At 41.3% G+C, this 15,927-nt stretch overlaps 1 protein-coding gene across 8 annotated transcripts in view; it reads left to right on the top strand.

Moving 5' to 3' along the window:
- The first annotated feature begins 1,665 nt into the window (after positions 1–1,665).
- Positions 1,666–15,927, top strand: part of LOC111957711 (kinesin-like protein KIF2A) — a 33,501-nt gene continuing 19,239 nt past the window's right edge. For all 8 annotated transcript variants that reach the window (XM_023978663.2, XM_070436858.1, XM_070436857.1 and 5 more), the window contains exon 1: positions 1,666–1,822. In XM_023978663.2, coding sequence (XP_023834431.1) covers positions 1,762–1,822 — 61 coding nt within the window. In that variant the 5' untranslated portion in view covers positions 1,666–1,761. The remainder of the gene's footprint in view (positions 1,823–15,927) is intronic.

The following is a 15,927-nucleotide window of genomic DNA, read 5'->3' as shown; positions in this document are numbered from 1 at the left end:
AGCAGTGCGGAGCGCCTCGCGTGACACAGAGAAGAGCAGTCTCAGTTGAATGACTAGTCTTGAAACCTGACTGATTTGGATCAAGAAGGTCATTCTGAGAGAGATAGCAGGAGAGCTGGCCAAGGACGGCAGTTCAAGAGTTTTGGAGAGAAAAGAAAGAAGGGATACTGGTTGTAGTTGTTGACATCGGAGGGATCGAGTGTAGGTTTTTTCGAAGGGGTGCAACTCTCGCTCTCTTCTTGCAATGATCATCTGATGATTTATCATCCACGTGTTAATTGCTAAATTGTAATTATTCGATTTATTGCCTACCTCATGCTTTTGCACACATTGTATATAGATTTTTTTTTTTTTTACCATGTTATTGACTTGTTTATTGTTTACTCCATGTGTAACTCTGTGTTGTTGTCTGTTCACACTGCTATGCTTTATCTTGGCCAGGTGCAGTTGCAAATGAGAACTTGTTCTCAACTAGCCTACCTGGTTAAATAAAGGTGAAATAAAAAAAAAAAAATGTTAATTGCAGCAATTATATATGAATTATTCAAGATTTTGAGTGAACTCTGATTTGGTTTTCACATGCATTTCTTTATCCTCGCTAGCAGATTTGMAAAGTTCTATGTTGATACTTCACTTGAATAGCTGTAGAGACACGTGGCCTTATACATTTTTGATCATTATGTAAACTTTTTTGTAAGTTTGAGGAAATCCCCTTGTAACCTGTCATTGATAAAACCTCATAACACAAAATATGTGTGTTTAACATTCATTAAACCCTACCAGCTGTTCTTCGTTGACTGCTTTAGGACGAGAAACTTTAATGCACCATTCACATTGGCGTTTGAAGTGGAATGACACCCTGGTGCAGCGATCAAGAGTGTCCCAACAGCAGTACAGGGGGAAGGTCTTGTCGGTGAGGTGTGGGAATAGGTTCTCTGACCTTAGTACAACACCAATCAAGAGGTTAGGTTCTCCCCTGGTCGCCTAAAATATGTTTTACTCAGGTAGGCCTATTTTTTGGGGGCGGGGCATTTGTATTTTCTTGACTGCATAATTATTTAGTCACTGACTGTCTGTCTGACTTAGTGGTGGGGACACTACTTTGAAAATAGTTTAACAAGCTACCAATTACTTCACACTGGAAACASCTGAGATACAGTAAAGAGAAGCAGTTTACTTTGAAAAAGTACCTGAAGAATTARATCTGAAATGGCATGTGCCTGAAACATGATTGCAAGAACAAATCACTCTAGACTGGGGTCAGATGTTAACAGAATGCCTGTGCATAGTCTGTGTGCTATAATGCCAACTTGTGATGCCAAACAAACACAGCAATGGAGTTGGTATTGGCAAGAACACATTGATCTTGGACCAGGCTATGTTATGTGCAGCAGTATGGATGGCGAAAGTGTCTGCTTGACACTTCATAAAGCATTTATATTTTATTAACAATTTGACTATGTGCATACACGTTTGGTCACTTATTTCTGATCGTCACTAGTAAAAAATAAAATAAAAAATCGCCCATTTCTACAATTTATCGTCTTAAAATGTGATTTTAAACCTACCCCTAAAGGAATACCAAAAATATAATTTTAGTTTTCTATTTTTACTATGTATCCAACTCTGACTTTGTGGCTGTGGTAACTATTGAAATCCCTTATTTCTCTGGCTGGCTGCTCCATGCATCCTCCGGTCAAAGTAGATTTATTTCAAACACAAAAAGTCAACATCTTTCAGGATACTCTACACTAATGAAGAATGGTGGGTAGTTTTGGGAAAATCGTCGTCGGCGTGTACGTTGAAATAAAGCGAAGCGATGGTAAGTTACGTTCGTATGTCATTTCTCATGTCTCGATTGGTTTTTCCCTCGCTAGGAGTTGTTTTGAGAAGCTTTGTGTTGCTGTGAACACACTGCAACCGTTGAAGCCGAGTAGCAGACGCAAAGTTGGGGTGGCTGTGCTTGCTAGCCAACTTGGCCGATGTAGATTTAACTAGCTGACTACCTAAACGACAAATGCACATTCTAACTGGCTAGTTAACAACCAGTTAAAATGGGTTCTTGGATTAACTAGTGTAGTTAGTCAGTTAAAGCAGCTAACGCTAGCTAGCTTCTTGACGCTTTACAGTAACTACAGTATGCACAGCTCTGGTTACCACACTAGCTAGTTAACGTTAGTTTAGCAGTTAACAAACTAGCTAACCAAAGCCACCCGCTAGTTAAGTAARGTTAGGTTGTGAAAGGTACCGCGAAATACGTGTTCTGGTTAMTTAGCAAAGGTAAACTATCAGGTGTCCTTGTTTGCTTCATAATACTGAAGTGGCTAGGTAACTGGCTAACGATACTGGCTAGATAGAAGTTAACGTTAGCTAAAAGTATATTTAATAACATTTCTAGCTAGTTAACTAACTTTGATAATGTGTTTTTTAAATTATTTTTTGGGGGGGTGAGAAGGCTGGCTGTTAAACTTATTGTCAAGTTAGCATTGTGTCATACTAACGTTACGACTAGCTACATAGGTCGTTTGGTGGGTATTATCAACCAGGGTTTTGAGATCTCCCAATAACGTTGCAATATCTAGCTACTGCAGATAATTGTTGGGCGGGTAGTAGCTAGRTGACTGAACTTCACGGTGAAGGAAGTTGTGGAGTTCATCAGAAAGTCCCTTCACTGTGGAGTTTGGTCAGCTAGGCAAGTACTGTAACGTTACAGATGGTCTGAAACTGAGGCACTTAGTTTAGCTATCTAGCTACCCATGTATGTTAGAGGTATAGCATGCAGCTGTCAGTAAAAAGAACCATGACAACCAGGCTAATGGCCTCCTATATATATWTTTTTTAGGAGTACCACCATACACATTGACTAGCACTCACAGCTTTTATATTCAGATCAACTTGATCTGGTAGTTTTGCAGAGCACCCAAGATAAGCTTGACTGATTTGTTATAAGGGAGAGGAAGGGGCTGCTTTTGCCAGTCAATGGATACCTGCATCAGCGCCATAGTCTGCTGTGCTTAGTCCAGGCAGCCAAACCGGGTAAACACTCCTAGGAGACAGATCCCTATAGCACCGCAACAAAAACCATCATATCCTTCTGATTACTATAAACTAGGGGTAAAGACTTTTCTTTAAAAAAAAGTGTTTTGTGTAAGTTGAGTTATGGACTACGTGGGTGTTTAATGTTTACTGGTGCATGATGTATGGGAAGTGGGTCCTATCTAGTGTCCGTAGGTAGTGCAAGCTGTCTGTGTCATCGTGGGTAGGGAGTACTCTCTGGGGGGGTGGCGGCTGGCGAAGCCCGATTCAACCTATTAACCACCACCCCCTCATCTGTTGCAGGCAGCTCTCTGGAATATACCAGGAGTACTCTCCTCCCTCAGTCTCTAGTCCTGCCATTAGCCAAGCACTGATGTGCTCTGCGATGAATGGAGGCATCACTCAACCACAGAATAGCCTACTGTGTGCCATGATAGCAGACTATCATAAGGACTTGAGAGGAAAAGTGGTAAAAGTATAGCAGTTAGATGAGGCTTTAAGCCTCTATTATTACATTTTATCTATTTTTTAAAATATATTTTTTAATATCAGCTAATTTCACTTTTGACATTGTCATTTACACTACAGTCTAGTCTACTAGAACTTTAACTGAGCAGGGTGTATCTGGCACCAGCATTCCTTTTAATCCCAGCCGGGACAGGAAACACTTTTTGCCCTCTTTCAATGGCATAAGAGAGGCCTATTTAATCTTTAGTGTGGATTATCAACTGTATTGTACTAATTTCTGCATGAAATTATCCCCATTCAGTGTCTTTCAAAGTAGATGCCATGGAGACACTTTGGACCAACTGACAGCAGTCCGTTAAGTAAGGAGTCAGTTAAGTAAGGAAGCGGCAGGTAGCTTAGTGGTTAAGAGTGTTGGGCCAGTAAACTAAAGGTCGCTGGTTCGAATCCCAGCGCTAACTAAGCAAAATATTGGTGTGTGCCTTTTGAGCAAGGCACTTAACCCTAATTGCTCCTTTAAGTCGCTCTAACTTGATGTGTTCAGTGTAACTGCCCCCTCTGTCCACTGCTGAACATATGGGAGGTGTCAATTAGAGGTCAATCGATTATGATTTTTCAACGCCGATACCGATTTATTGGAGGACCAAAAAAAGGCGATACCGATTAATCAGCCGATTTTTAAACTTTTTTTATATACAGTGGGGAGAACAAGTATTTGATACACTGCCGTTTTCCTAATTACAAAGCATGTAGAGGTCTGATTTTTTTCAAAAATCCAGAAAATCACATTGTATGATTTTTAAGTAATTCATTTGCATTTTATATATATATATATATATATATATATATATATATAAACCAATTTAATCTCAAATAAATTATGAAACATGTACAATTTGGTTTAAATAATGCAAAAACATAGTGTTGGAGAAAAGTAAAAGTGCAATATGTGCCATGTTAAAAAGCTAACGTTTAAGTTCCTTGCTCAGAACATATGAAAGCTGGTGGTTCCTTTTAACATGAGTCTTCAATATTCCCAGTTAAGAAGTTTTAGGTTGTAGTAGTTATAGGAATTTTTAGGACTATTTCTCTCTCTACCATTTTGTTTTCATATACCTTTGACTATTGGATGTTCTTATAGGCACTGTAGTATTGGCAGCCAAATCTCAGGAGTTGATAGGCTTGAAGTCATAAACGGCGCTGTGCTTCAAGCATTGCGAAGAGCTGCTGACAAACGCAGGAAAGTGATGTCTGAATGAATGCTTATGAGCCTGCTGCTGTGAATTACGGAACCGTTTTGTATTTTATCGAACTGGTGGCATCCATAAGTCTACATATTGCTGTTACATTGCTCAACCTTCAATGTTATGTCATAATTATGTACAATTCTGGCAAATTAATTACGGTCTTTGTTAGGAAGAAGTGGTCTTCACACGTAACGAGCGGCTGCATATACCCTGACTCTGCTTGCACAGAACGCAAGAGAAGTGACACAATTTCCCTAGTTAATATTGCCTGCTAGCATGAATTTCTTTGAACTAAATATGCAGTTTAAAAAAATATATACWTGTGTATTCATTTTAAGGAAGCCATTGATGTTTATGGTTAGGTACATTGGTGCAATGACAGTGCATTTTTTGCGAATGCGTTTGTTAAATCATCACCCGTTTGGCGAAGTAGGCTGTGATTCAATGATAAATTAACAGGCACCGCATCGATTATATACAACGCAGAACAAGCTAGATAAACTAGTAATATCATCAACCATGTGTAGTTAACTAGTGATTATGTTAAGATTTATTGTTTTTTTTACAAGATAAGTTTAATGCTAGCTAGCACCTTACCTTGGCTCCTTGCTGCACTCGCGTAACAGGTGGTTAGCCTGCCACACAGTCTCCTCGTGGAGTGCAATGTAATCGGCCATAATCGGCYTCCAAAAATGCAGATTACTGATTGTTATGAAAACTTGAAATCGGCCCTAATTAATCGGACAAGCCGATTTAATCGGTCGCCCTCTAGTGTCAACACACCCACTCAGCCAGGTTTCAGCACCAAAGTGGGCCACCCATGGTAAACAATGTCTACTCTTTAAGCCCACTTTAGATCATCTGCTTTGAGGCAGTTGGAGAGAAAGCAGGATTATTCTTTCCTGCAGTACTATAAAGTTGTGCTCATTGGGAATAGGGAAGGGCGGAAAGGGGATAACTAGTCAGTTGCACAACTGAATGCATTCAACCCGAAATGTGACTTCCGTATTTAAACCAACCCCTCTGAATCAGAGATGTGCCTTAATCGATGTCCACATCATCGGCGCCCAGGAGCAGTTGTTGTAGGGGGGTTAACCTTCTTGCTCAAAAATGGATGAGTCATGTTTAAGCTACCCTATATTGTACTGTATCATCATCATCTAATTGGAACAACAAAAACTATGGATACGTAAGTCCATAGACTATAATGTAACAGACTGGCCTCTCTGCATGCTTATTGTTGTGTGATGCAACCAGTCAGAGTTCCAGAAGTGTTCTTAGAGATGAGTGTATTTGACAGACCGGATGCTCCATTCACGGAAAACGTAGTGTTAGGCCATTTGTCACATTTAAACCTACAGTATTTGAGCTAATCTGTTACCCTATGATTCTTCCTCCTAGTCAGTGACGGGTTCTTTCTGACAGCTTCACCAAATCGGCTCCGCACGTGAATGTTGATTTTGTCTKTCCCCACCAGACGCTTTCATGACACGCAGGTTAAAATGCCAAAAACCAACTGCGAACCAACTATATTCATTTGTGGTCAGGTCGAAACACGCAAAATTCATGGACATTTACTTAGCTTGTTGTTGCTGACTAATTTGTCCTGGGAAGAAAACATTTGTTTTACTTTGAATGCAGATCATTTTTTTGTTGCTGGATCTTTCTAGAATTTTGATCCATTTTCTGTCATACAAAATCGTGTGTTCTCTACTCTGACAAGTAATCCACAGTTAAAAGGGGAAACTTAGTTAGTTTTTTAGTTTTTTCTTTTTATTAATCTAGGGCTGTCCCCAACCCCCCAAAAATCTTTGTCTACCAAGAGTCGTCTGTTATTTTGAGAAATCGATTGGTCAAAATGTTTAATTTTGCAAAGGTGGTGWAACTCAGTCAAAACAGAAAATGTGTGTCAGTCTGTCTCTTGTGAAAACAGTGAACAACTTGTGAACATTTCTGAATTATAATATGTATCAAAAGTACTGTTATTTTAGATGTCTGGCTACAAGCAACATTTGATCTGTGGATTGTATAAGGAACAGACACTGCTCTGGGTTTTTCCACATGTAGAAACATCCTATGTGTTTTAGTCAAATCAACTATATTCACTGAGCTTGTCTGATGCTTTAAGCACACTGTTTGATTAAATAGTTAAGATACACAGATGACTAGAGGGAGTCCGACCAGCAATTGATTTGATTGTGCCTGGCCAGGCTGACTTGCTACGCTGTSTTAAAAAAAAAAAAGACAGCGAGTGACTGTGTGACAAGCACCCGTTGTCTTTCTCCACCATGGTGTTTATTGCGCTGTACGTGTTGCTGAAGCTGCAACATAATTACAGCCATTTCTGACTGAAGAGTTCTGTTACCGAAATCCCTAATTTTGTTTAGGAAAAACATTCCCTCAACCCTTACTGTCTTTACGTGACATGTATGCATCGCATGCATGTGACCAATAGGGCCTGACCTACACTGTATAGCATATCATAATCACATCAATAAATTGGTTATAATAAACTCTGAACATCGAAATGGGTGCAGTCTACTGGTTGCTCATGAGGTAAAGGCGAAGTCCGATCTGTGGAATTAATTTGACTAGTTGTGGAAAATACTGGAGATCAAGAAAAATAAGTAGCACGCTCTGCATGCATATTATGTGTGCCAAACAGGTGCTGTTACATTACAATATCATTTTTCTGACTGTTTGGAACAACACTACCTTTTATAAGTGTACCAGAGAGTCTGTTGTAATGTTTTTTTGCTATGCCTTTATATCAAAGACTAAAAACAGTCGCATTCATTCGTGAATACAATTTCTGAAATGGAACGGTTTATTTATTGTCTAAGCTAATTATTCAAGGCTCACTTTATTTTATTTTAAAACAAATGCTTGATTGCATTTCAAATCATGAATGACTTCGTATGCTGTGTGATGACGTGAACGATTGAATGACTGATACAGTAACCTATGAGTGTTGAAATATAGGCCTAAGTACGTTACCGTATTAAGACTCTGGAGAAAGACAACGGGATGCGCTCTTAGGTCTACAGCTCAATGGTGGTTATACAAGGCTGCTGTACTAAGCCTACTAATAATAATGACATTATTATTATAATGATGATCATAATAATAGTAATAATGAGATCAAGAAAAAGGAGCATTATTAGTATTTTTATTTTCCGGACAATTTGGAACAGTGTTAATAACACTAAATAAATCTTAAATAATACCAGAGGCTGTTTTTTTTTTTTTACGAAAAAAAAGTGTAAAGCCTTTATTACAGCAAAGCAAAGATTAAAAACTGCCTCATCCAGAGGCGGTGCTCCTAGTGGCCGGGGACTTTAATGCAGGGAAACTTAAATCCATTTGACCTAATTTCTACCAGCATTTTACATGTGCAACCAGAGAGAAAAAATTACACCACCTTTGCTATACACACAGAGACACACGTACAAAGCTCTCCCTCACCCTCCATTTGGCAAATCTGACCATAATTCTATCCTCCTTATTCCTACTTAGCAGATAAAACTAAAGCAGGAATCACCAGTTACTCGGTCAATAATAAGTGGTCAGAAGACGGAGATGCTAAGCTACAGGACTGTTTTGCTAGCACAGATGACGTCGTCCCCACAGTGACCGTACATACATACCCCAACCAGAAGCCATGGATTACAGGCAACATCCACACTGGGTTAAAGGGTAGAGCTGTTGCATTCAAGGAGCGTGACTCTGACCCTCCGGGACTCTAACTGCTAGCAGTTTATGTTACTCTTCAATAACACAGACCCCAAAGAAAATCAGGGGAGTAAAATGGGTTTATTCAAAGATGACAAATCATGCGGGGAGYTATATGTTTATTCTCCCCTGTCCTCAGTGATTCTCTCCTGTGATTCTCCACAGAACAAAGGGATGGGATGTTCTTTATAACTTAGCCCTAGCCTGTGGTTGACCAATTAGAATTCCTTGCAATAAAACTGGGCCAATGGRCAAATATCAAGTATCCTGTTTCAGGTTCAATGTATAAACAATTTGGACCAATGAGAACTTGCCATGTAGCTATGAGTCCCAGACTGAAATTCCTCCKATGTCTCTGACCCATTGATCATTAATTCCCTATTACAGAAAAAACACTATTTCCATTAATCGTTAGTACTCTATTGACTTTTAGTCCTTTTGACCTTTAGTTCTATTGACTTTTAGTCCTCTACGTTGTGTATTTATCTTTGAAAATATTCTTACACTTATAAGAAATCCTGCGATGCACTCAGACGAACCATCAAACAGGCAAAGCGTTTGATGGTTCGTCTGAGGACTAGGATTGAATCGTACTACACCGGCTCCGACTCTCGTCGAATGTGGCAGGGCCTGCAAACTATTACAGACTACAAAGGGAAGCACAGCCACGAGCTGCCCAGTGACACGAGCCTACCAGATGAGCTAAATTACTTCTATGCTCGCTTCGAGGCAAGCAACACTGAAACATGCATGAGAGCACCAGCTGTTCCAGATGACTGTGCGATCACGCTCTTTGTATCCGATGTAAGACCTTTTAAACAGGTCAACATTCACAAGGCCATGGGGCCAAACGGATTACCAGGATGTGTACTCCGAGCATGCGCTGACCAACTGGCAAGTGAGATCACTGACATTTTCATCCTGTCCCTGTCCGAGTCTGTAATACCAACATGTTTTAAGCAGACTACCATAGGTCCCTGTGCCCAAGATACTAAGGATAAATGACTACTGACCCGTAGCACTCACGTCTGTAGCCATGAAGTGCTTTGAAAGGCTGGTCATGGCTCACATCAACACCATTATCCCAGTAACCCAAGACCCACTCCAATTTGCATACCACCCCAACAGATCCACAGATGATGCAATTGCACTGCCCTTTTTCCACCTGGACAAAAAGAACACCTACGTGAGAATGCTATTCATTGACTATAGCTCAGTGTTCAACACCATAGTGCCCTCAAAGCATATCACTAAGCTAAGGACCCTGGGACTCAATACCTCCCTCTGCAACTGGATCCTGGACTTCCTGATGGGCCGCCCCCAGGTGGTAAGGGTAGGTAACAACACATCTGCCACACTGATCCTCAACAAGGGGGCCCCTCCTATACTCCCTGTTCACCCATGACTGCATGGCCAAGCACGACTCCAACACCATCATTAAGTTTGCAGACGACACAACAGTGGTAGGCTTGATCACCTACAACGATGAAACAGCCTAAAGGGAGGAGGTCAGAGACCTGGTTGTGTGGTGCCAGGATAACAACCTCTCCCTCAACGTGATCAAGACAAAGGAGATGATTGTGGACTACAGGAAAAGGATGACCGAGCACACCCCCATTCTCATCGACTGGGCTGTAGTGGAGCAGGTTGAGAGCTTCAAGTTCCTTGGTGTCCACATCACCAACAAACTATCATGGTCCAAACAGACTAAGACAGTCGTGAAGAGTGCACGACAACGCCTATTCCCCATCAGGAGACTGAAAAGATTTGGCATGGGTCATCAGATCTTCAAAGTTTTACAGCTTCACCATCGAGAGCATCTTGACCGGTTGCATCACTGCCTGGTATGGCAACTGCTCGGCCTCCGACCGCAAGGCACTACAGAGGGTAATGCGTAGAGCCCAGTATCTCACTGGGGCCAAGCTTCCTGCCATCCAGGGCCTCTATACCAGGCGGTGTCAGAGGAAGGCCCTAAAAATTGTCAGACTCCAGCCACCCTAGTCATCGACTGTTCTCTCTGCTACCACACGGCAAGTGGTACCAGAGCACCAAGTCTTGGTCCAAAATGCTTCTTGACATCTTCCACCCCCAAGCCATAAGAGTCCTGAACAGCTAATCAAATGCTTACCCAGACTATTTGCATTGTCATGTACATGTTATCTCAATTACCTCGACTAACTGGTGCCCCCTCACATTGTACCTCTGCTGTTATTTTACTGCTGCTCTTAAACAGTTTGTTATTTTTTTATCAATTTTTTTAATTAACACATTTCTCTTAACTGCTTTGTTGGTTAAGTGCTTGTAATTGTATTCGGCGCATGTGACGACAACTTTGATTTTGTATAGTCTTGAATGATGCAGAGGTTGTTGATTCGGCTCCTGTGGATTTCATATGGTGGTTGGCAACCAACTTTGGCGATGCATTAGCGCCATCAACTGGAGTGGAGTGTGGACCTCATTAATCTTTCAATCACCCACATGGGTTAGCATGCTCGTTAAAAACCAACAAGTAGATGGATAGAAGAGGCTGGACTTTAACTCCTGGCTACGCAGACGCGCGCGCAAGCAGTTTAGATTAATTGATTGAATAACGTGTGTACATTTTATTTTGCAATGCTCGCAAACACAATTAGGCTGGTTAGCTGAACCAAACAAGTGTGCTCAAGTGTGCCCTTAATTGATAGTTGCTTGAAAAACTAGAAAAAAACATCATTAGTACTGGCCGTAGCCAGTATACACTTCCTCAAAATTGTAATAATTAATCGAAGATGCAGTGCATTCAGAAAGTATTCAGACTACTTCACTTTTTCCACATTTTGTTACGTTATAGCTTTGTTCTAAAATGTATTAAATTGTTTTTTCCCCCTCAATCTACAAACAATACCCCATAATGACAAAGGGAAAAGTTTTTAAAAATGTTCTCGTGCCCACTTCACGACTGTCTTGGTGTGTTTGGACCATGATGTGGCAGGGTAGCCTAGTGGTTAGAGCGTTGGGCTAGTAACCGAAAGGTTGCAAGTTCGAATCCCCGAGCTGAGAATGTAAAAGTAAGTTGTTCTGCCCATGAACAAGGTAATTAACCCACTGTTCCTAGGCCGTCATTGTAAATAAGAATTTGTTCATAACTGACTTGCCTACTTTAAAAAAGTTAAAAGAAAATAGGCAGTCTCATCGTTGRTAGTGCGTGTTTGGCCACGCAGTCGTGGGAGTACACGAGGGGACTAAGCACACACCCCTGAGGGCCCCAGTGTTGAGGATCAGCGTGTCAGACGTGTTGTTGCCTACCCTTACCACCTGGGGTGGCCCATCAGGAAGTCCCAGGATCCAGTTGCAGAGGGAGTTGTTTTGTCCCAGGGTCCTTAGCTTTGTGGGCACTATGGTTTTGAACTCTGAGCTGAGGTCAATGAATAGCATTCTCATGTAGGTGTTCCTTTTGTCCAGGTGGAAAAGGGCAGTGTGGAGTGCGATTGAGATCTGTTGGGGCGGTATGCGAATTGGAGTGTGTCTAGGTTTACCCGGGATGATACTGTTGTGAGCCATGACCAGCCTTTCTAAGCACTTCATGGCTACCGACGTGAGTGCTACAGGGCGGTAATCATTTAGGCACGTTACCTTCGCTTCCTAGGGCTCGGTGACTATGGTGGTCTGCTTGAAACATGTACAGTTGAAGTCGGAAGTTTACATACACCTTAGCCAAATACATCACAATTTCTGACATTTAATCCGTGTAAAAATTCCCTGTCTTAGGTCAGTTAGGATCACCACTTTATTTTAAGAATGTGAAATGTCAGAATAATAGTAGAACGAATGATTTACTTCAGCTTTTATTTCTTTCATCATATTCCCAGTGGGTCAGAAGTTTACATACACTCAATTAGTATTTGGTAGCATTGCCTTTAAATGGTTTAACTTGAGTCAAATGTTTCGGGTAGCCTTCCACAAGCTTCCCACAATAAGTTGGGTGAGTGTTGGCCCATTCCTCCTGACAGAGCTTGTGTAACTGAGTCAGGTTTGTAAGGCCTTCTTGCTCGCACACGCTTTTTCAGTTCTGCCCACAAATTTTCTATGGGATTGAGGTCAGGGCTTTGTGATGGCCACTCCAATACCTTGACTTTGTTGTCCTTAAGCCATTTTGCCACAACTTTGGAAGTATGCTTGGGVTCATTGTCCATTTGGAAGACCCATTTGCGACCAAGCTTTAACTTCCTGACTGATGTCTTGATGTTGCTTCAATATATCCACATAATTTTCCTCCCTCATGATGTCATCTATTTTGTGAAGTGCACCAGTCCCTCCTGCAGCAAAGCACCCCCACATGATGCTGCCACCCCRGTGCTTCACGGTTGGGATGGTGTTCTTCGGGCTTGCAAGCCTCCCCATTTTTCCTCCAAACATAACGATGGTCATTATGGCCAAACAGTTCTATTTTTGTGTAATCAGATCAGAGAACATTTTTCCAAAAAAGTATGATCTTTGTCCCTTTGTGCAGTTGTAAACCGTAGTCTGGCTTTTTTATGGCGGTTTTGGAGCAGTGGCTTCTTCCTTGCTGAGAGGCCTTTCGAGTTATGTCGATTATAGGACTCGTTTTACTGTGGATATAGATACTTTTGTACCTGTTTCCTCCAGCACCTTCACAAGGTCTCCCAAGTGACTCAAATGTTGTCATAGCCTATCAGAAGCTTTTAAAGCCATGACATAATTTTCTGGAATTTTCTAAGCTGTTTAAAGGCACAGTCAACTTAGTATATGTAAACTTCTGACCAACTGGAATTGTGATACTGCTGCAGCTGTACATAGTCCATCGGTATATAGCCCACCCAATTTACCTACCTCACCCTCCCCATACTGCTTTTATTTCCTTTTCTGCTTTTTTTGCACACCAGTATCTCTACTTGCACATGATCATCTGATGATTTACCACTCCAGTGTTAATCTGCTAAATTGTAATTATCTGATTTATTGCCTACCTCCTCATGCCTTTTGCACACATTGTATATAGATTCTCTTTTTTTCTTTTTTTCTACCATGTTATTGACTTGTTTATTGTTTACTCCATGTGTAACTCTGTGTTGTTGTCTGTTCACACTGCTATGCTTTATCTTGGCCAGGTCGCAGTTGCAAATGAGAACTTGTTCTCAACTAGCCTACCTGGTTAAATAAAGGTGAAATAAAAAATAAAAAATAAAAAAATACAGTGACTAAACAGACTAATCTGTCTGTAAACAATTGTTGGAAAAATTACTTGTGTCATGCACAAAGTAGATGTCCTAACCGACTTGCCAAAACTATAGTTTGTTAACATGAAATTTGTGGAGTGTTTGAAAAACAAATTGCACAACCTTCAATGTTGTGTTATAATTATGTAAAATTCTGGCAAATTAATTTCGGTCTTTGTTAGGAAGAAATGGTCTTCACACAGTTCGCAACGAGCCAGGCGAACTGAGTTTAAATGTGTTTGGCTAAGGTGTATGTAAACTTCCGACTTTAACTGTATTGCACTGAGAAATTTGTGGAGTGGATGAAAAACGAGTTTAAGTGACTCCAACCTAAGTGTGTGTGAACTTCCGACTTCAACTGTAGGTATTTTAGACTCAGTCAGGGAGAGGTTGAAAATGTCAGTGAAGACACTTGCCAGTTGACGTCCTGGTAATCCGTCTGGCCCCGTGGCCTTGTGAATGTTGACCTGTCTTACTCACATCGGCTACGGAGAGCGTTATCACACTTTTGTCCGTAACAGATTGTGCTCTCATGCATACTTCTGTGTTGCTTGCCTCGAAGCGAGCATAAAAGGGGTTAAACTCTCCTGGTAGGCTCACGTCACTGTGCAGCTCGCAGCTGGGTTTCCCTTTGTAGTGCATAATCGTTTTCAAGCCCTGCCACATCCGACGAGTGCCAGAGCCGGTATAGTAGGATTCAATCTTAATCCTGTATTGATGCTTTGCCTGTTTGATGGTTCGTCTGAGGGCATAGGGGCATTTCTTAGCATCCGGATTAGCGTCCGGCTCCTTGAAAGTGGCAGCTCTAGCCTTTAGCTCGATGCGGATGTTGCCTATAATCTATGGCTTCTGGTTGGGATATGTACATACGGTCACTGTGGGGACGACGTCGTCGATGCACTTATTGATTGAGCCAATGACCGAGGTGGAATACTCCTCAATGCCATTGGATGAATCCCGGAACATATTCCAGTCTGTGCTAGAAAAACAGTCCCTTAGCGTAGCATCCGCGTCATCTGACCACTTCCGTATTGTGGGAGTAACTGGTGCTTCCTGCCTTAGTTTTTGCTTGTAAGCAGGAATCAGGAGGATTATGGTCAGATTTGCCAAATGGAGGTCGAGGGGGAGCTTTGTACGCGTCTCTGTGTGTGGAGTAAAGGTGGTCTAGAGTTTTTATTTATTTATTTAAATGTATTATTCTTTTTAATTTTTTTATCTTCTGGTTGCACATGTGTCATGCTGGTAGAAATGAAGTAAAATGGATTTAAGTTTCACTGCATTAAAGTCCCCGGCCACTAAGAGCGCTGCCTCTGGATGAACATTTTCTTGTTTMCTTATGGCCTTATACAGCTGGTCGAGTGCGGTCTTCGTGCCAGCATCGGTTTGTGGTTGTAAATAGATGGCTATGAATAATATAGATGTGAACTCTCTTGGTAGATATTGTGGTCTACAGTTTATCATAAGGTACTCTACCTCAGGCAAGCAATACCTCGACTTCTTAAATATTAGACATCACTCACCAGCTGTTATTGACAAATGGACACAGACCCCCAACCCTCATCTTACCAGACGTTGCTTCTCTGTCCTGCCGATGCATGGAAAATCCCACCAGCTCTATATTATCCGRGTCGTCGTTCAGCTACGACTCTGTAAAACATWAGACATTCGGTTTTAATGTCCTGTTGGTAGGATAATCTTGATATATTATTTCAAAGTTTTGATGTCTTCTATTATTCTACAATGTAAAAAATAAAAACCCTTGAATGAGTAGGTGTGTCCAAACTTTTGACTGGTACTGTATGCACGAACTCTAACGAACTGCTTTGGCTGGGAAGCATGCGGATGCTTTTAGTCACCTTAGGTTAGTATTTTAGAACAAAGGGCTAGAGTATGGCACTGCACTGCAGTCAGTGCACACGGACAGGGTACCATTCACTTGACAGTTACCATTCACATGTTTACAGATGAACTGGATGCATGTGTTGTGTAAGTTTCTATACACACAGAATACACAATACAGATTCTGTTGGCATGTAGTGCTGTTTGAGGAGTGTGTGGGTAAAGCTGCTGAGATTGTGTGGTGGTTGGGTGGTCTGTACAAAGAAGTTCTCTATTCTTAGTGATTCAATTGCATCAGGTCTTGCAAGCCTGAGTGCCAGTCTGTTCAGTATCATGTCAACTCCTTTTTACTCATTGTCAATGGTTGGCATGTTCTCCCCGCAAGCCAGCCT

This window comes from Salvelinus sp. IW2-2015, linkage group LG33 (assembly GCF_002910315.2).
Source record: "Salvelinus sp. IW2-2015 linkage group LG33, ASM291031v2, whole genome shotgun sequence".
Lineage (NCBI taxonomy): Eukaryota > Metazoa > Chordata > Actinopteri > Salmoniformes > Salmonidae > Salvelinus > Salvelinus sp. IW2-2015.
This window is presented reverse-complemented; position numbering and strand designations above follow the sequence as displayed.